This window comes from Falco naumanni, chromosome 5, assembly GCF_017639655.2.
Source record: "Falco naumanni isolate bFalNau1 chromosome 5, bFalNau1.pat, whole genome shotgun sequence".
Taxonomy (NCBI): domain Eukaryota; kingdom Metazoa; phylum Chordata; class Aves; order Falconiformes; family Falconidae; genus Falco; species Falco naumanni.
The window spans coordinates 86024752-86039570 of record NC_054058.1 but is presented as its reverse complement, the minus strand read 5'-3'; the positions used below and the strand labels follow the sequence as shown (position 1 = coordinate 86039570).

At 40.7% G+C, this 14819-nt stretch overlaps 1 protein-coding gene across 3 annotated transcripts in view; it reads left to right on the top strand.

The window, feature by feature from the left end:
• Window positions 1–14819, top strand: part of TRABD (TraB domain containing) — a 34964-nt gene that overhangs the window by 5980 nt on the left and 14165 nt on the right. For 2 of the 3 annotated variants that reach the window (XM_040594741.1, XM_040594742.1), the window contains exons 2-5: window positions 5515–5577; window positions 7859–7937; window positions 10579–10745; window positions 11707–11847. In XM_040594741.1, coding sequence (XP_040450675.1) covers window positions 5554–5577; window positions 7859–7937; window positions 10579–10745; window positions 11707–11847 — 411 coding nt within the window. In that variant the 5' untranslated portion in view covers window positions 5515–5553. Of the gene's footprint in view, window positions 1–5514; window positions 5578–7858; window positions 7938–10304; window positions 10442–10578; window positions 10746–11706; window positions 11848–14819 lie in introns of those variants that run through there. The other variant, XM_040594743.1, reaches the window with a different exon arrangement.

Sequence of the window (14819 nt, the reverse complement as noted above, 5' to 3'; positions counted from 1 at the left end):
TCTGCAATGGTAGTGAGTATTGTAACTGTTGAAAGCAGTAATACATGCATTTTGATTGTGGGGGGGGTGTCAAACATAAAAATCATACACTTTCCATTTCAATAAAAGGTGAAAGAAGTTGTGGTAGTTTTGGTGGCTCCTAATTTCCTACTAGTTATTCTGATGTGCATGCTGCAGTGTGTAGAAAATACAGAGCAATTATAAGACTATAGAGAACTTTTTTTTTCCTCTTGCGATGTCAGTGTGTTGAGGAAAGCAAATGCTGCTTCTGAGTTTCTGTATAGCTCAGACAGAAAAAAACAACAAAAGTATTTTTAAAGAGTAGCTGACTGGGTTGTTTTGTAGGTAGGAGCAATGAGAGTTTTTAAAAAAGCTTTTTTATTGATTCAGTTAAATCACTGTCTGAAGGAAGCAAATTTAGATAAGACAATAAAGGAAGAAATTCAGCCTTACCATAGGAGGACACTTTAATGAACTGCCCATCCATCCATCCTCTGAGTTGTGGTTGAATTTACTCACTAACCTACCTAGTTGAAATAAAATGAGAAAGAGCATTTGTTCTTTAATGGTAGCTCACGTTTTAGTGCCTGTAACTTGCCTTATTAGAACACCTGACCTGTGATGTGAGTGTACCTCTTGTTGCCTTGAGACTGTGAGCTAAGGGAGTTTCAGATGCCTCGGTATGCAGCTAGGACCGAAACACTTTGGTCAGCTAAGATTACCCAGGATGTTAAACGAGCCAGTAGTTCACAAGCAGATTTCACACAAAGAGGAAGCTCTGCTGAAGCTGTTGCACATCGGGAAAGCTGGAGGACTGATGCCAAAAGCACGGCAGGGAGGTCTTTCTCACTCTGCTTTTGTCAGCCACTGTGCAGGATAAGTATTGCTAAGATCATGTGCTTACCTGTGTGTTCCTTTCTGAACTTGTGTTGCGGGGAAGAGAGTAATCCCCAGAGTGTAGGTGAAAAGTATTGCCCCTGTTTCACTGCTGTTGTCAGTGTGGATGGCTGTCCGGCTGGTGCTGTCAGGACAAGATGACCTTGAAAGGAAATAAGTGCCTATCAGCGAGATGAGTAATGGCTTAATTTTAGGCTTGCAGTTCATTGCGTGGTCTCAAAAATTGCTGTTTGGTTGCCTACCTATCTTAAGAGTTGGGGAAAGGGCTTCACTTGTTCACGTGTGTACACATGAACAATTTTTAGTCACCCAGTGAATGGCAGGCCCCCTAGGACTAGCAAAGGTGAAAGAAGCGCAAGAATTGCACTTGCTGGGGAAAAAAGGTGATTGAATTGGGGCTTCAGTCATCAAGGAGTCCTTTCAAGAAAATTCCAGGGGAAAACCCCAGTCTTGGTGGATCATAAGGAGCCAGATCAGACCTCCTCCTTGTTTCTTCTGGCTCCCAGAAATTTCTTGGTGGCACTCCTAGCAGGAAGAATGAATCCCAGATTAAGACAGTCTCCTGGCAGATAAAAGAACAGAAATACTTTATAGTCTCCCATCTTCTCATCTAGAAGCTGTATCCCCCAGTTTGTCTGAAAGAAATGCACTGTCATATCTGAGACTTTCATTATGTGACTTATCTCATGAGGGCCTCTTAACAGGCCTTTGAAGTAGCTGGGAGAGGGATCTGATTGGTTTCACATGTTTGTGCCAGATCCCATGGTAAGTAGAACTTGAGGTTATGAGATGTTGTGGTGTACGTATTATGGAACACAGTAATTGTCTGAACAGCTTCTTTTGCCTGTGGCTTTACAACTTGGGGTTTAATTTCCTTCTGTTCCCTGTCAGGTTCTGCCAACATCCTCTTTCACACACACCACCCCCTGTAATCTTCAGTAGTTAATCTTCAGTAGTCTTTTTTTTTTTTTTTTTTTTTTCCTGGAGGAGCAGTGCTGTGCTTTGCACCTCTGGATGACTGTGAGACTCACCTCCCTGCCAGGTTTGTTTAAAATTCATTATGGGTTAGCAAGCACAGACAAATAAGCTCTGCCTTGTTACCTTGTCTCACTTCTTTAGGAAGTTTACCTTTATTTAAAAAAAAAAAAAAAAAAAAAGGAACAACAAAAATAACCCAACCAACAACCCAAACCCATAAGATTGAAAAATCAAGCTCTAAGAAATCTGCAAACGCTTGGATTTAAGTTGCCCAGGTGCTTGCCAGGATTTGTTCCGAATTAGCACCTCTTCTGGCTGTTGGATGCGGTGGGAGGAAGTGCGTACAGATTCATGTGCTTCAGTTCCTTGTCTGTGTGACAGCAAGGTATGCTCAGTCCTCTCTCAGAGGATTCAGGATTAGTGTTACAAGTATTGTGGGGTGTGGATGTCTGCTGTGAATACACTGATGTACAGGGATGGCAACTTTTCCATGTGGATGAGCTAGGTCAGGCCTTGAGTCCAAGGTATTTGACTAGTTCTCAGAATATGTATACTTTCTCCACTGTTGTCGATGAGGATGCTGAGTAGCCAGTCTTGTCTGTACTCTGGTGTTGATGTGCTTTGTGCCTGTTGTTACTCACACTAAGCAAGGACTTGAACACATGGATTTTCATGGCAGTTGTTTGTTGACAAGCAGTTTAAGAACATTCTTAATATTGATTGAACAATTAGAATTCCCAGTCATGTTCTAAGTTAAAAATAAAATCCAGGTCTTCTGCATGGAACATTTCACCTTCAGTGGATCTGGAGCAGATCTCAGCATCTGAGAACAAGATCTCCTAGAAGAGAAAGCACTGGCAGACTTGCCTATTAATGTGCTGTGCAGTCTCTCATCCGACCATTGTGGTATTGTGCTGTGGGTTCCCTGAAGAGGCTGGAACCCCGATACAGTGAATCTGGGAACCACACTGAACAAACAGCTTTACTTTCTCCAAAGGTGTTGTAGAGGTCAGATAAAAAGCAGTGCCAGTTCATGTGAATAAACATTTCTCTCCGATGTCAGACACAACATTTGCCCCGTAGTGAGAACGGGATGAGGTTTTCTAAAATGTCATTTGGTGGAAAAATCACTCTGTGCTTCTGTAGAAGTCTATTCTTTAACTGAAACTTGCAGTTTACTATTTTTAAGAGCACTCCCATAGATAAAGAGACATGTTTTCAAACGCTGGCAGGCTTAACCAAGCTTAGAACTTTAGTTTGCATTTAGGGCAAGATGATTCACTGGCAGAAAAACACTAGTATTTTGCACATGAAACAATTGAGAGCCAAGCCCAGAGCTGAGCATCAGAATATTGGCGCACCCCTGACTGATGCTGGAGTTGGACAAATATTTTCTCAGAGGGCAGTGTTGGTTTCAGCATCTCCACTTTATATAGTCTCTTCAGTTTTGCCACCACAGTTGTTCCTGCAGCTGTTTGGTCATCTGAGCTTAAAATGCCTTGGTAGGGTGGGGAGAAAAAAGGTTGTTTTTTAACCTGAATCTGCTCTCTAGTCTAGTTTATTGCGCAAGTCAACAAATAGTTAAACCAGTCTATCGGAGACACAGGACTGGATAAAAACAGGCGCTGGGTTCACTTAAGCCCACAAGGCCACCATATAGCTCTGGCCAGGCTGTCTGGGATGAGGTGTCAGTGGGCTGCTCTGTCCCCACTGAGGTTGCAGGTCTTGGGGCTGTGCTTCTGCTGTGCTTATTTACAGCTGTCCACACCACATGTAAATTGAGGAAACAGTGAAGCAGAAAAGAGAAGTTCAGTTCGCCTGCTCTTTCAGTTTACCCTGACATCCAAGTTTCTTTGACTTCTTGGAAGGAGGGAAGGCATGGTCCTGGTTTTAAATGTATATTATGCATTGTAGCAAAAACAACGGAGTACTTACGTTGCCTGTGCAGACTTCTTGCATGTTTTTGAATAAACAGTTTGTTACTGAACCTCTTGGACTGTTCGAAGTGTGTAATTTCTGTTTTAACGAGGTATTTACCTCGCAGCTCAGGAGCTGTGTCTGTAGCTGGTGCCTGCTCGAGGCATGGGGCTCCTGGGCTTTGTGGGAATTTTGCTCCAAGGAGCACAGAGAAGCGGGGCTCTCGGCCACTCTGCATTTTGCTTGCCCAGCCTGCAGTTGTGATCTCTGGTTCGCTGGCCAACCACTAGCAGTGGACAACGCGAAGGCATGAATTGCTGAAATCCTGCTGTATCTGTGCAGAGGGAGGTATGCCAACTGTCTGAATTACACTTGCATGCTTCACGCTGCTCAGGCAAATGCTTTTTATAGAAGCGTATTTTAAGCAAAGCTAGAAAGCAGAACAACTAACTTGAAAACAAAGAAACCAGGGTGCAGAGTGCTAATCAGACTCGAGGAGATTGTTGCATTTGGGGAAGTGGAGGAGGGGAGCCTTTTTTTCATGACATTCATGTGCTGGAATATGCTGTCACCTAGGCACCAGCCAGCTTGCTTTCCTTCAGCCTCACCTGGGTGGAGGGCAGGAGCTGAACCTGTCCTTCTGTTCTTCAGAGCAAGGCTGCAAACTTGTATGAATACATTTGTCAGGACTGCTCTCCAGCCTAAAATATACAACAGTGTTCACACGTACTGTGAAACGGGTCAGTGGGAGGCAACCTAAAATGCCGTGGTGAAGGAGCAGCGCTTTCAAGTGCTTCAGTTTTAGTGGGATAGCAGTAAGAATAAGCAGAATGTGCACAAGTCATGTGTTCGGTGTCTTGTGCAAGCCTCTTAGCATCAAACTCGAGTCATAGCATGCTGTCAGCTTCAGGGAGGAGTTTTGGACTTGGAAAATACGGATGGAAGAAGGAATCTTAAAACTAGACAGGAAACCATTTATTAAGGGTTTGAAAACCCAGTTCCCAGGCTTTTTCACACAGGCACGATCTTACTGATGTTCTGACCCTGACATATTTGAAAACATACGTGCATGATAACATGGTGCAGATCAGATAATAATGTGTGTGGTGCTCTAGCTGGATATTAAGACCACAACTGCTTTCCCGTTCTTTGTAGCAGTGAAGTCCTAGAAATACAGATAATCTCTAAAATTCACCTAAAAATTGTCTTGATGTAGTTTGTTCGGACAAAACAGAACTACTGATCTAGTCGAGCAAGATTTTTGCTATTGCTGAAACCATTTTGACAGCGATCCTGTATCAGTTACTTACAAGTGATCTGGAGGAAAAAGGCATTTTGCAGAATATAAGACAGCAAAAGAGAAAAAAACATTTCTGAGTTCCTGTGAAGTCCACCCTTGTTTACCAAGATATTCTCAGTGTGTGCGAAAACAGGACTATGCTCTGTACTTAGAGCCAAGCAAAGAACCGGATTAAAACAGGGTAGTTCTACCCTACTGATGTGGGGGGTGGGGGTTGTTTGTTTGGTTTGTTCTTTTTTTTTTTAACAGAAGCAGAGTTGAAAAGGTGGCAATTGTGCATCTTTAGTTTGCCACTTTTATTCAGTTTTTATTAGAGATTGTAGAGACACGTGATTTCTGCTCGCCTCCCCCAGTTCCTGAACAAATATCCTGGGTTATGCTGTTAATTTTTAATTCTCTTCCATTCCTTTTACTTCTTGCAGTTCTTGTGTGGTTGGTGAAAATAAGCCTACACTGCAGGGATGCAAGAGGAGCAACAGCCTGAGGTAGGGCTTGGATCTGAAGTTTGTTTCTCAGTAGAATTGCAGGGAAGGTCAAGACTGAATCAGCCATGTACTTCCACTCATCCTCAGGGAAGATCTGAATCAGAGGGTTGAGACTACCAGTGTGGGACCCCTTTTAAAACTTGGGGTGGGCGGGCTGAATGTTTTTTTTTTGGCTTTTTTTTTTTTTTGCCACATTTAGGTTCTTCTTTTCAGGGTCCTTTCCCTCCAATTACAAAAGCTAAAAAAGGTCTTTTGTGTTAACCTACTTGCCAGTGAGGAATTATAGAAAATAATCTAACCTATGAACTTAAACCTTTAGGAGGAAAAACTGTTTTGTGAGTAAATGACACAAATTGATTGTATACAAATGATCTCACAGTACACAGGTTTCCTTGCCAAATTAAGCTGAGGTGCATTTTTCTGCATTTGCTGTTCCTTTTCTTCTCCTTTCATATCCATGTATCTCAAAACTTTTTTCTGGTGTAGTAAGTGAAGAAGCTCAGGAGATTTTTTTTTCATCTGAGATAGAAGAATGTAGGTTTGTGTGTCCTGTTAGTTAATTTGAGGCGGGGGCGGGGTGCAGAAGAGGAATGGCAGATACTTGATGCGGTGCTTAGTGCTTTTCCCACTGCAATGTTGTAATGTTACGGTGACAAAGCCAGCATAAGTGACAGGATTAATTCCATATGTTACAGATGGATACATTTTTCCAAAATATTTTTGTGACTAGAGTTATGTATGCAAGCAGTAGAGTCAAGCCATATGTTGTGATCAAAAGCTGCGCTGGTGCTAAATTAGATTTGTGAATGTAATTGCAATTTGCGGTGTAATTGCAGTTTGCAGTTGTCAATGAACAGACTTTTGCTTTGTAGTGAAAGGATGGTATGTTGCTGTGAATGTTTTAAACTGCACTGTAAAGCTGGTGTACTTTTTGGTCTTACTCCCATGAAATGTATTCCAAATTTTGCCTTACTTTCAGTGGGGCCAAGGTAAGACACCCAGGATTTATTACCTGAAAATTGCAGCTTGGAACGCAAGAAAAAATTAATTAATCTTGAAATCTCTTAACGATTAGATGGGCTTTGTACAGTCCTGTTTTAAATCTTACCAGGTAAAGTACAAAGTAAACCAGTCATTCCAGCTAAAAAGCTGACATCCTTCAGGAGAGCTCGGCTGTCTGCTCTGCTTGCTGACTCACTAATACTTTTGTTTGGATTTACAAAAATTTAGTTTGAAGGTACTTGAATGTAGTACCTACATTCAGAATGTACTTGAATTACAGAAGGTAAAACAAGAATTTAGTTTGGAAGGCACTTGAATGGTGATAGATTCACTTGTCTCTAACTTTTTGACTTAATGTTGTTCAAGAATTCCAAATTCTCCCAGTAATAATCCTGATTCAACTTGGAATTACTGTAGTTGCCTGAAAATAGGTTATAGTTGAGCTTTCCTTGGTTCTTAAGTCTTTCTTTTCTGCACTAACTCTGTCTCTCCAGCTTGGATGACACAGGCTGGATGACAGGGATTCTTTGAATTCTATGCACAGGTTTTAAAACTTGCCTGCTAGTTAAAAATAAGGTTTTGTTAGCCAAAGACCTGCCTCATATACTTCTAGTGACAATATTTAAAAGTCAGTCTTTGGGAATCTTTTCAATTACCTTCAGATATTTTAGAGAAAAAAAACCTATGTAGATGCTATGCATCCTTTTGATTTTGATTTGATGTATATGAAGTCAACATACACATAAACTTTATAAGATTGAATGTCCATATTGTGTAATTTCCTTACACTTATTCCAACAGAATAATCCTCTTGAGCAGACTGTTCTAGAATGGATGTGTGTATTCTTGTGAGTGCTGATTAATTTTTTCAGACTAATGGTGACTGCTAGTTGAGGCAAATTTGTCACAGAGTGGCAATGGTATAATAATCAGTGCACATTCTAGTTTCAACACAGAAAATGCTATGGTAGCATTAGAGGTAAATTTTTTTCTTTTTATTCTAAAATCAGACAATTTTTTTAAAACTCCATGTCAGGTATATATATTGCCTTTTAAAATAGGCATGAAATAGTTTTTAATGTGCACTTTCTCGTACTTATCCAGCTAGGAGAAAAACAGTTGTAAAACTGCAGATGTTTTGAACTGTTGACACTTCCTTAAATTATTTACTTGCTTGAATATTTTATGTAGGTTCAAATCGAGCAAACTCACAAGGGGAAAGATGTATTAAAGCATTTCATTGTAATTTCCAGCCTCTTTTTGAATTTGTTTCATACAGGCTGCTGCAGATCCAATGTCCTCCTCTGATGCACCAGAAGATGGCCCAAAGGAAACGTCAAGTGTATCGCAGAATATCTGTATGTTTCTGGTTTGACTGGGGAGGGTGTATCACATTGGAAGTGTGTTAAGCTAAACAACCATGCCTTTTCCTTACCTAATGAGGATGTGGGTGTTAGCACAGAAGGGAGATGCAAGTGAGGTCGTATCTGACTTCAGCTGTTCATGATTTGTAGAAAGGCCCAGTTGTGTAAACCAAATTTGGAAGGAGCAATGACACATCGATTGTCAATTTATTGCTCCCACACTTTCAGAAGAAAGTAAATGTTTTTTGATTTAATAGATATACTCAGCTATTGTCTTAAGCTTAGTCATGCTCTCTAAGCCAGAGATGCATGAATACATGTTTGCTTCAGCATCTGGCATGTAGCATTATGATGTTGAATCAGTTGTCCCAAGTGGAATACTTTGCCCATGCTAGCGTGATAGTGTTTTGATATGAAGGCCAAGACTGCAGGATGTTAGAATAGAAATGTACCAGGCAAAACTGTCTTACTGAAGCCCGGGAAGAGTATCAGTCCTTACCTTTTAGTGGTAAGGATCCGATAATGACAGACATTTTGTTTTCTCCTCCAGAGAAAGAAGGCTTCTTAGGATTTGCTTTGTGTTTGTCATATACCATTGTAATGTTAATATATACAATGCTCATTTTGAATAACAGGAACGTTCAGATTGTGTTTTCTGGCAAATGATAGGTTCTGAACCACCTTTGGGCAAATTAGCTCTTAACAACATTACTATAATGCTGGAGTTGCTGAATAATCCCTAGGGATAGCAGCTTTCAGAACTAACAGTCATGGGAGCAAACAGAGCCTTGACCAAAGCTATGGGAAAAGCGTTCAGACCTAAAGAAGCAGATTAATTTTTTATGTTGCTTTTTTCCTCTGGATATAGAAGTTGGTTTAATAAAAACCATAACTGCTCCTGAGAATGTTTTCCTTGATTATGTCCCTAAATTATAACATCTGGTACTGCACTGTTAGCAGTTTTTCTTGATGTGATACAACATTCAGTCCAGTTCTGAATATACATATGAGGTGAAAGCTTGATAAATTGAAACCTTTTAAGGGTTACTGAATATGTGGAAACCACTTTCAGCTGGGGGAAATCTGAGCCATAAATGGTGGTATGGCTTTAGGCTAGGAGAGTATTTGGGGAAGGTATCATGCACACTTCCCCTTTTCTGATATTATTCCTTAGATATCCACATTTGACCATTGTGGGAGGCAGGATATTTGCTGTTTTGCAAGTAGATTTTGGTTGATCTACTATGGCTACTTTTACGATTATGTGACTGAGAGTGCTACAAATGCAATAGCCCTACCTCTTCTTCCTTTTACAGTCATGTTTTCCCCACCCCCTCGTTAGCATCACCATCTGTTTTGGAAGACACGTGGTCTTAGATCAGACTGTACTGATGGCAACACACCATGTTCTTGGGTATTAACTGTGAAGTTAAGCTGCTAAAATGCTAAGAAGGATGTTGGAGGGTGGCTTTTGGTTTGGGTTTTGGTTTTTTTTGACAAAATTCTTGTGAGATAAGTATTTGTGGGACAGATCTGGGGCCAGAGCCACACAGTCAAACCAGATTAATGAAACGAATGAATGAATGTGTGGTAGGAGGCTGTAATTTATCTGCATCTTTGACATCCTGCCTGAAAACTGTTCACTAACCTTTTTTTTTTCCCCTGGGATTATGATCCTGTTCCAGGCTTCTGGACCACTTGAGACCTCTGCTAACTTGTGCAGCAGCTTGCCAGAGAAAGAGAGTTGGTTGGAAACAAAACTCTGCTTTCCTACTTGATGCCATTTTTTTTTTATCCCCAACCCCCCCCCCCCTCGCCCTAAGATGCATTGCAGCTTAAAGATGAGTCATTTAAAGTTACTATTATTTCCCATTGATGTAAAACTGAAGCTTCTCTATCTCAGTTAATGAGGCTTTCTGGCATTTAACAAGCAGCTGCGATGGAACTGATAGATCTTCCTATTTTCCATGGCAAGCTGGACATAGATGGGCTGAACTCGTGTTGTACCATTTTGGTCTTAAATGTTTGTTATTGAAACTAGGAAAGAATGGTTGGTTTCCTGACCTGAATACCTCTTAAAGTTTAATTTTCAGTTATATCTTGATCCTTGGTGTGTTAATCACAGAAAAGGCTAAGATTGGTACTGTAGGTATCCTATATGTGCCAGTATGTGCAAGTGACTTTACCAGCATACACCGGTGTACATGTGTTGCTATCATTTATACAGATAAAATCCCAAGAGGGAACACTTTGATTCTAGAACTAAAGAAATGCTCTTTTTTTTTTTTTTTTTTAAATATATTTAGTGTATACTTTTTCTAAGTATTCTTTGCTTCTCTATCCACCTCACCTGCCACACAGCTTCTCTCTTTCCCTTACTGAACTGCGTGGACAACCTGTCCCAGTGTCCACAGGGTAGGAAACCTGGACTGAGACCCATGCTTGGAGGCAGCCTCTCCAGTGGTGGCACTCTCAATGATGTAGCCTCAGAACTGAATGTAAGATTACAGTGGTAAATCAATGGCCTTTTAGCTCTGCTCTGCTGTTTAGTGGTGACATTTTTATTTTCTGTTTTACATATCTGCACTTTATAGTCACATGTACTTTTCTTTTCTGTTTTTATTTACATTTATAGCTGATGCAGATGCATTTAAAATTCTCCTGGAGATGAAGATGAAGAAGAGGCAGAAAAAACCTACCTTACCAAGCACTGTGACTGAGCTTGACACAGAGGATGGTTCTAAAGTATATGTGGTTGGAACAGCCCACTTCAGTGACAGCAGCAAAAAAGATGTAGTGAAGGTAAATAGTAAGTGGGAACCCTTCAGCAGCATGTTTATAATGTTGTCAACTTTGCGGGATGAAGTCCAGCTCTCAGACTTGGCTCTGTGCTGTAACCTCCAGACTTTGATTTTTATTTTTTTTTGTGTTAGTTGTTGAAGGGCCAGCAGTGCTGTGGGGAGAAATAAGAGGCAGATACATTATCTCAATTTTTTGAGCAATACATTGCTTTCCCATCTTACTTTTATTTGTTCTTAAAGAAAAACACAGATACAGTGCCAGCGTTAAAAGTGGAAGTCTCACTAGTGAAGCTTACCTTGCCTGTCATGGTACAGCATCACATCACACTGACAGTGTGTACTTGTGGTTCTTGCATACTCGCTGTGATGGGGATGTGCTGAGAAGATGCAAAGCCTAGAGCCGAAACTGCAGTTTACAGGTTTCCTGTGCCCTGGCTGTATAATACTGAGCTGTAAAACCATGCCACCCCAAACTTGGGTTCTGTTTCCAAGATGCAAATAGGTCTGAACACCTAGTGAAAGTAGGAACTATTTCATACTTTGCCTCATGCAAAGCATTCAGTTTGGAGTGGCTTTATTCTCCAGGCATTAGAGGGGGAGGAATCTTATGCCAGAATCATCAACCCTGGTTCTTACAAAGCTTATTCTAACTCATATTGGAAATAATCGGAGTACGGTCAAATAAACTTTGTGAATTTGAGAAGTGTAACATTAAGTTTTTATTCCCCCCCTCCCCAGCACAATGTGTTCTCCACCTTCCCATCCCAAAGCATCCAGTAACTAAAGCATTTAGCTGTCATGTTCCTTCCTGTTTTTCTCAATATGTAGCTATTTAGAGCAGTCTTTTTCACTGGAGGATGATTGCTGGAATGTACTTTTATTAAGTCCCTTTTCTGATAAAAGTATTGATACTGGTTGTTGATTGCTTCCTAAACTGGTGTAAATAAAATCATCTTTTTCAGACAATACAAGAAGTGCAGCCTGATGTAGTTGTAGTGGAACTATGCCAGTACAGAGTTTCTATGTTAAAGATGGATGAAAAGACATTACTAAAAGAAGCCAAAGAAATAAATCTGGAAAAACTTCAACAAGCTATAAAGCAGGTATGATTTCCACAGTCAGAATTAAAGGTTTACGTTAAGAGCAATTTGTCAAGTTGCAGCCAAACCCAGTGTTCTCACCAGCTGGGAACCTCATACTGTTGACCTAGGTGAGAGTACTATTAGGCAGTTAGGTTTGGGGTTTTTTTGTCAGCTGGAGTATTGAGGGCTTCAGTTCCACAATGTTTGGGCAGTTGGTGACATCAGCAGGAATCCTTCTGGTTTAACAGTTGCTGCATTTGCAGGACACAAGTCTAACTTCGTAATGCTGTGCTAATATATTTAAATAATAATATTATTATTGTTACTGTTGTTGTTTTTATTATTATTCTTCCTGTGATCTGCATCTGTATCACAGCTATTTAGGGAGCACTCTTTTTTGATATTGACTGTGTGATCTGTTTAGCTGCATTCCTTCATCCTAGTGTGTTGGTCTTTCTTTTTAGTTCTCATCCACTTTTCTTTTGAGTAGTTTCTAATTGACAGGCCTTGAGGGAGGTTTTTGAAAAATCTGGGCTGAAAAGTGTGGGTTTCTATCTTTTCCTGTTTGACGCAGCAGTCTGGGATGCGTTTGCAAAACAAGTGTTGTCCTGGATTTTTTCAGTTTCACCCAGTTAAGTAATTTTAAGCTAGGCACAGTGAAACAGCACAAAAATGACTTTAAAATGGCAGGACGTTTAACTAGAATGGCAGTATGTTGTCAATAGTAAAAAGTGTTTCCAGTGTCCAGTTGAATGAACAAATCCATAGACTGTTATCTTGGTTGTGTGGTAATTGTGTATTGGAATTGTTTTATTGAAGTAATGGGGAATTTGTGGGCTTGCACCCCCTGTAAGGATACAATCTGCATCCATGCAGGAACACATGCAGTGGCTAGGGGCTAGTCTGCTTGTGTGTGTGCACAGTGTCTTAGTGCAGGCTTCCTGACTCGTAGAGTTGGGCAATAATGTGTCTTTCCTGTTTTCTCTATTTATGTCCTATCAAAGGAAAGAACGTTGCAAAACACTTGCATATTGCATGAGTTACTGCATCTATCTATTTATGTTAGGTACGGTGGATTGTTCCAATGCGTGTAGCCAAAAAAATACATGTTCACAACAACCAGAGCAGCACAGCTGGGGGTCTTCTGACCTCATAAACAAGCACAGAAGCCTTTTTTTAATATCAGAGCTAAACGCAACAGCTGTTGCTGTGCTTCTCTGTTAAAAGCAAAAGGACAACGAAAATAAAAGAGCACTTTTTTTTTTATCTGTGATGTAAATTCATGTTGGCAGCTTTGTAATTAGCACTTCCTACCAGGGCTTGAAGTGATCTTGTATGCAGACAGTAGGAAACATAAACTCTGTAGGCTCCAAAGCCAGAGTATAATATAAAGATCCTTCGCATTGTTACAGTCCAGTCTTAGTCTCCTTTGACACCGGGGATAATGCAAATAATGAAATTTGGACATTGTGCCTTTTAAATAATGTATTTCTCCATCTATAGTCTCAACCAAAAAAACACCCCAGCCTTTCCTCTTTGATTCAGTAGCAGCATGGGTTATATAGGGAAGATCAGGGAAAACAGTCCAACTGTCTCATGCTCCTTTATAGTGCGTTTTTCTCTGGTAAAAGTCAAACCAGCTGGTAAGTTGCTCAGTTATACTTCAGTTGTCCTCTCGCATTGAAATGTGCATTTGGGCTCAAAAGTTAAACCAAAAGTCAAAACTGCCTGCAACTTTCATCCTTGAATATCAAATTAGGAAAAGAAAACTGTGTCTTCATGTAATTACTTGTGTAAATCTTAAACGTAAAATTGCATTTCATTGCTCTTAATTAAAGTTGGACTGAGCAATGTTAACATGAAACTTACACAGTTGCAACGGGTGACTGGTATTCAGAGCTTACCAAGCAGTTGTTGCAGGTTAAAAACAAGCCTTCCTCCAGCCCCTCCTTGAGTTTCAAAACCCTTGCAATTGTTTGCAGAGACCTGTTTACTTTCCATTAAGCAAAGCAACACAGTGCAGACTGATACCTGGCTCAAACACGGATTACCTGAAGATGCACAGCAACAACTGGCTTAAACCAAACTAGTAACAATAGTTTTGTTTAGCTTCTCCCCCAGCTTCCTGTTTCTGCTGTCCCTTCTGTGTCCGTACCATGGCCCCGTGCTAGTCTGAGCAGGGCTTGCTTTTTAGCTGCATCGTGTCCCTACGCAGCTGTATGGTTGCTAGTCCTGACACAGGAAAAGTTGACAAACATTGTTACGGGGCAGAAGAGAAGGTGGGTTGGTGGCAGCGAAATCTTAGCTCAACCTCATGTTTTTCACCTACCTCTTTAGGCTGAAGTTACCTGTGCAGGAATATTGTGTAATGTTGGGTTTTTTAACGTTTCTGAGAGTGAAAAAGCTCTTGTTTTGCACTGTGTAATACAGCCTTTCATGTTTTGGTTACCTACAGGATTGTCCTGTCAAATAAAATGGATATCATGTGAATTGGTAGGTGATCCATATGGACAGGAACAGCCTGCTGTCAGTTGCTGCCTTCACCTGTGCTTTAAAGTCTAACCTCCAGTGTGCTTGGAGCAGTAGTAAAACCAGTTCCAGGCTCCAGCTGGGCAAGGCTGTGTTTGCACAGGGTTGTGTCTGTGGGAATTAGGGGTTTTAAAAGAAGAAATCCAGAGGACTAAAATACAAATGGTTTGTTTCTGCCTGCAGTTCAGCGGTTAGTGCTGGATCTGTATACCGTTGGAGAGTAGCCCCCAGGCTGCCTCCTTAGGCTGTGTTCTGACTGCTGTTGAATGTTGGGCTGATAAAATTAGTATTTTGCTTTCTCCTGTGTGCTAATAGCTCTGCATCCCTCTGCCTGTGCAGTTAAGTTTCTTTCTACTTGTGCATTGCTTTGTGTTTATGGCTGTTGCATCTAACCTGTGAAACTATTGCCAGCCACTCGGGATTTAATGTTCTTTCGTGGTCAGCTTTCCTTTATCTAACATTGA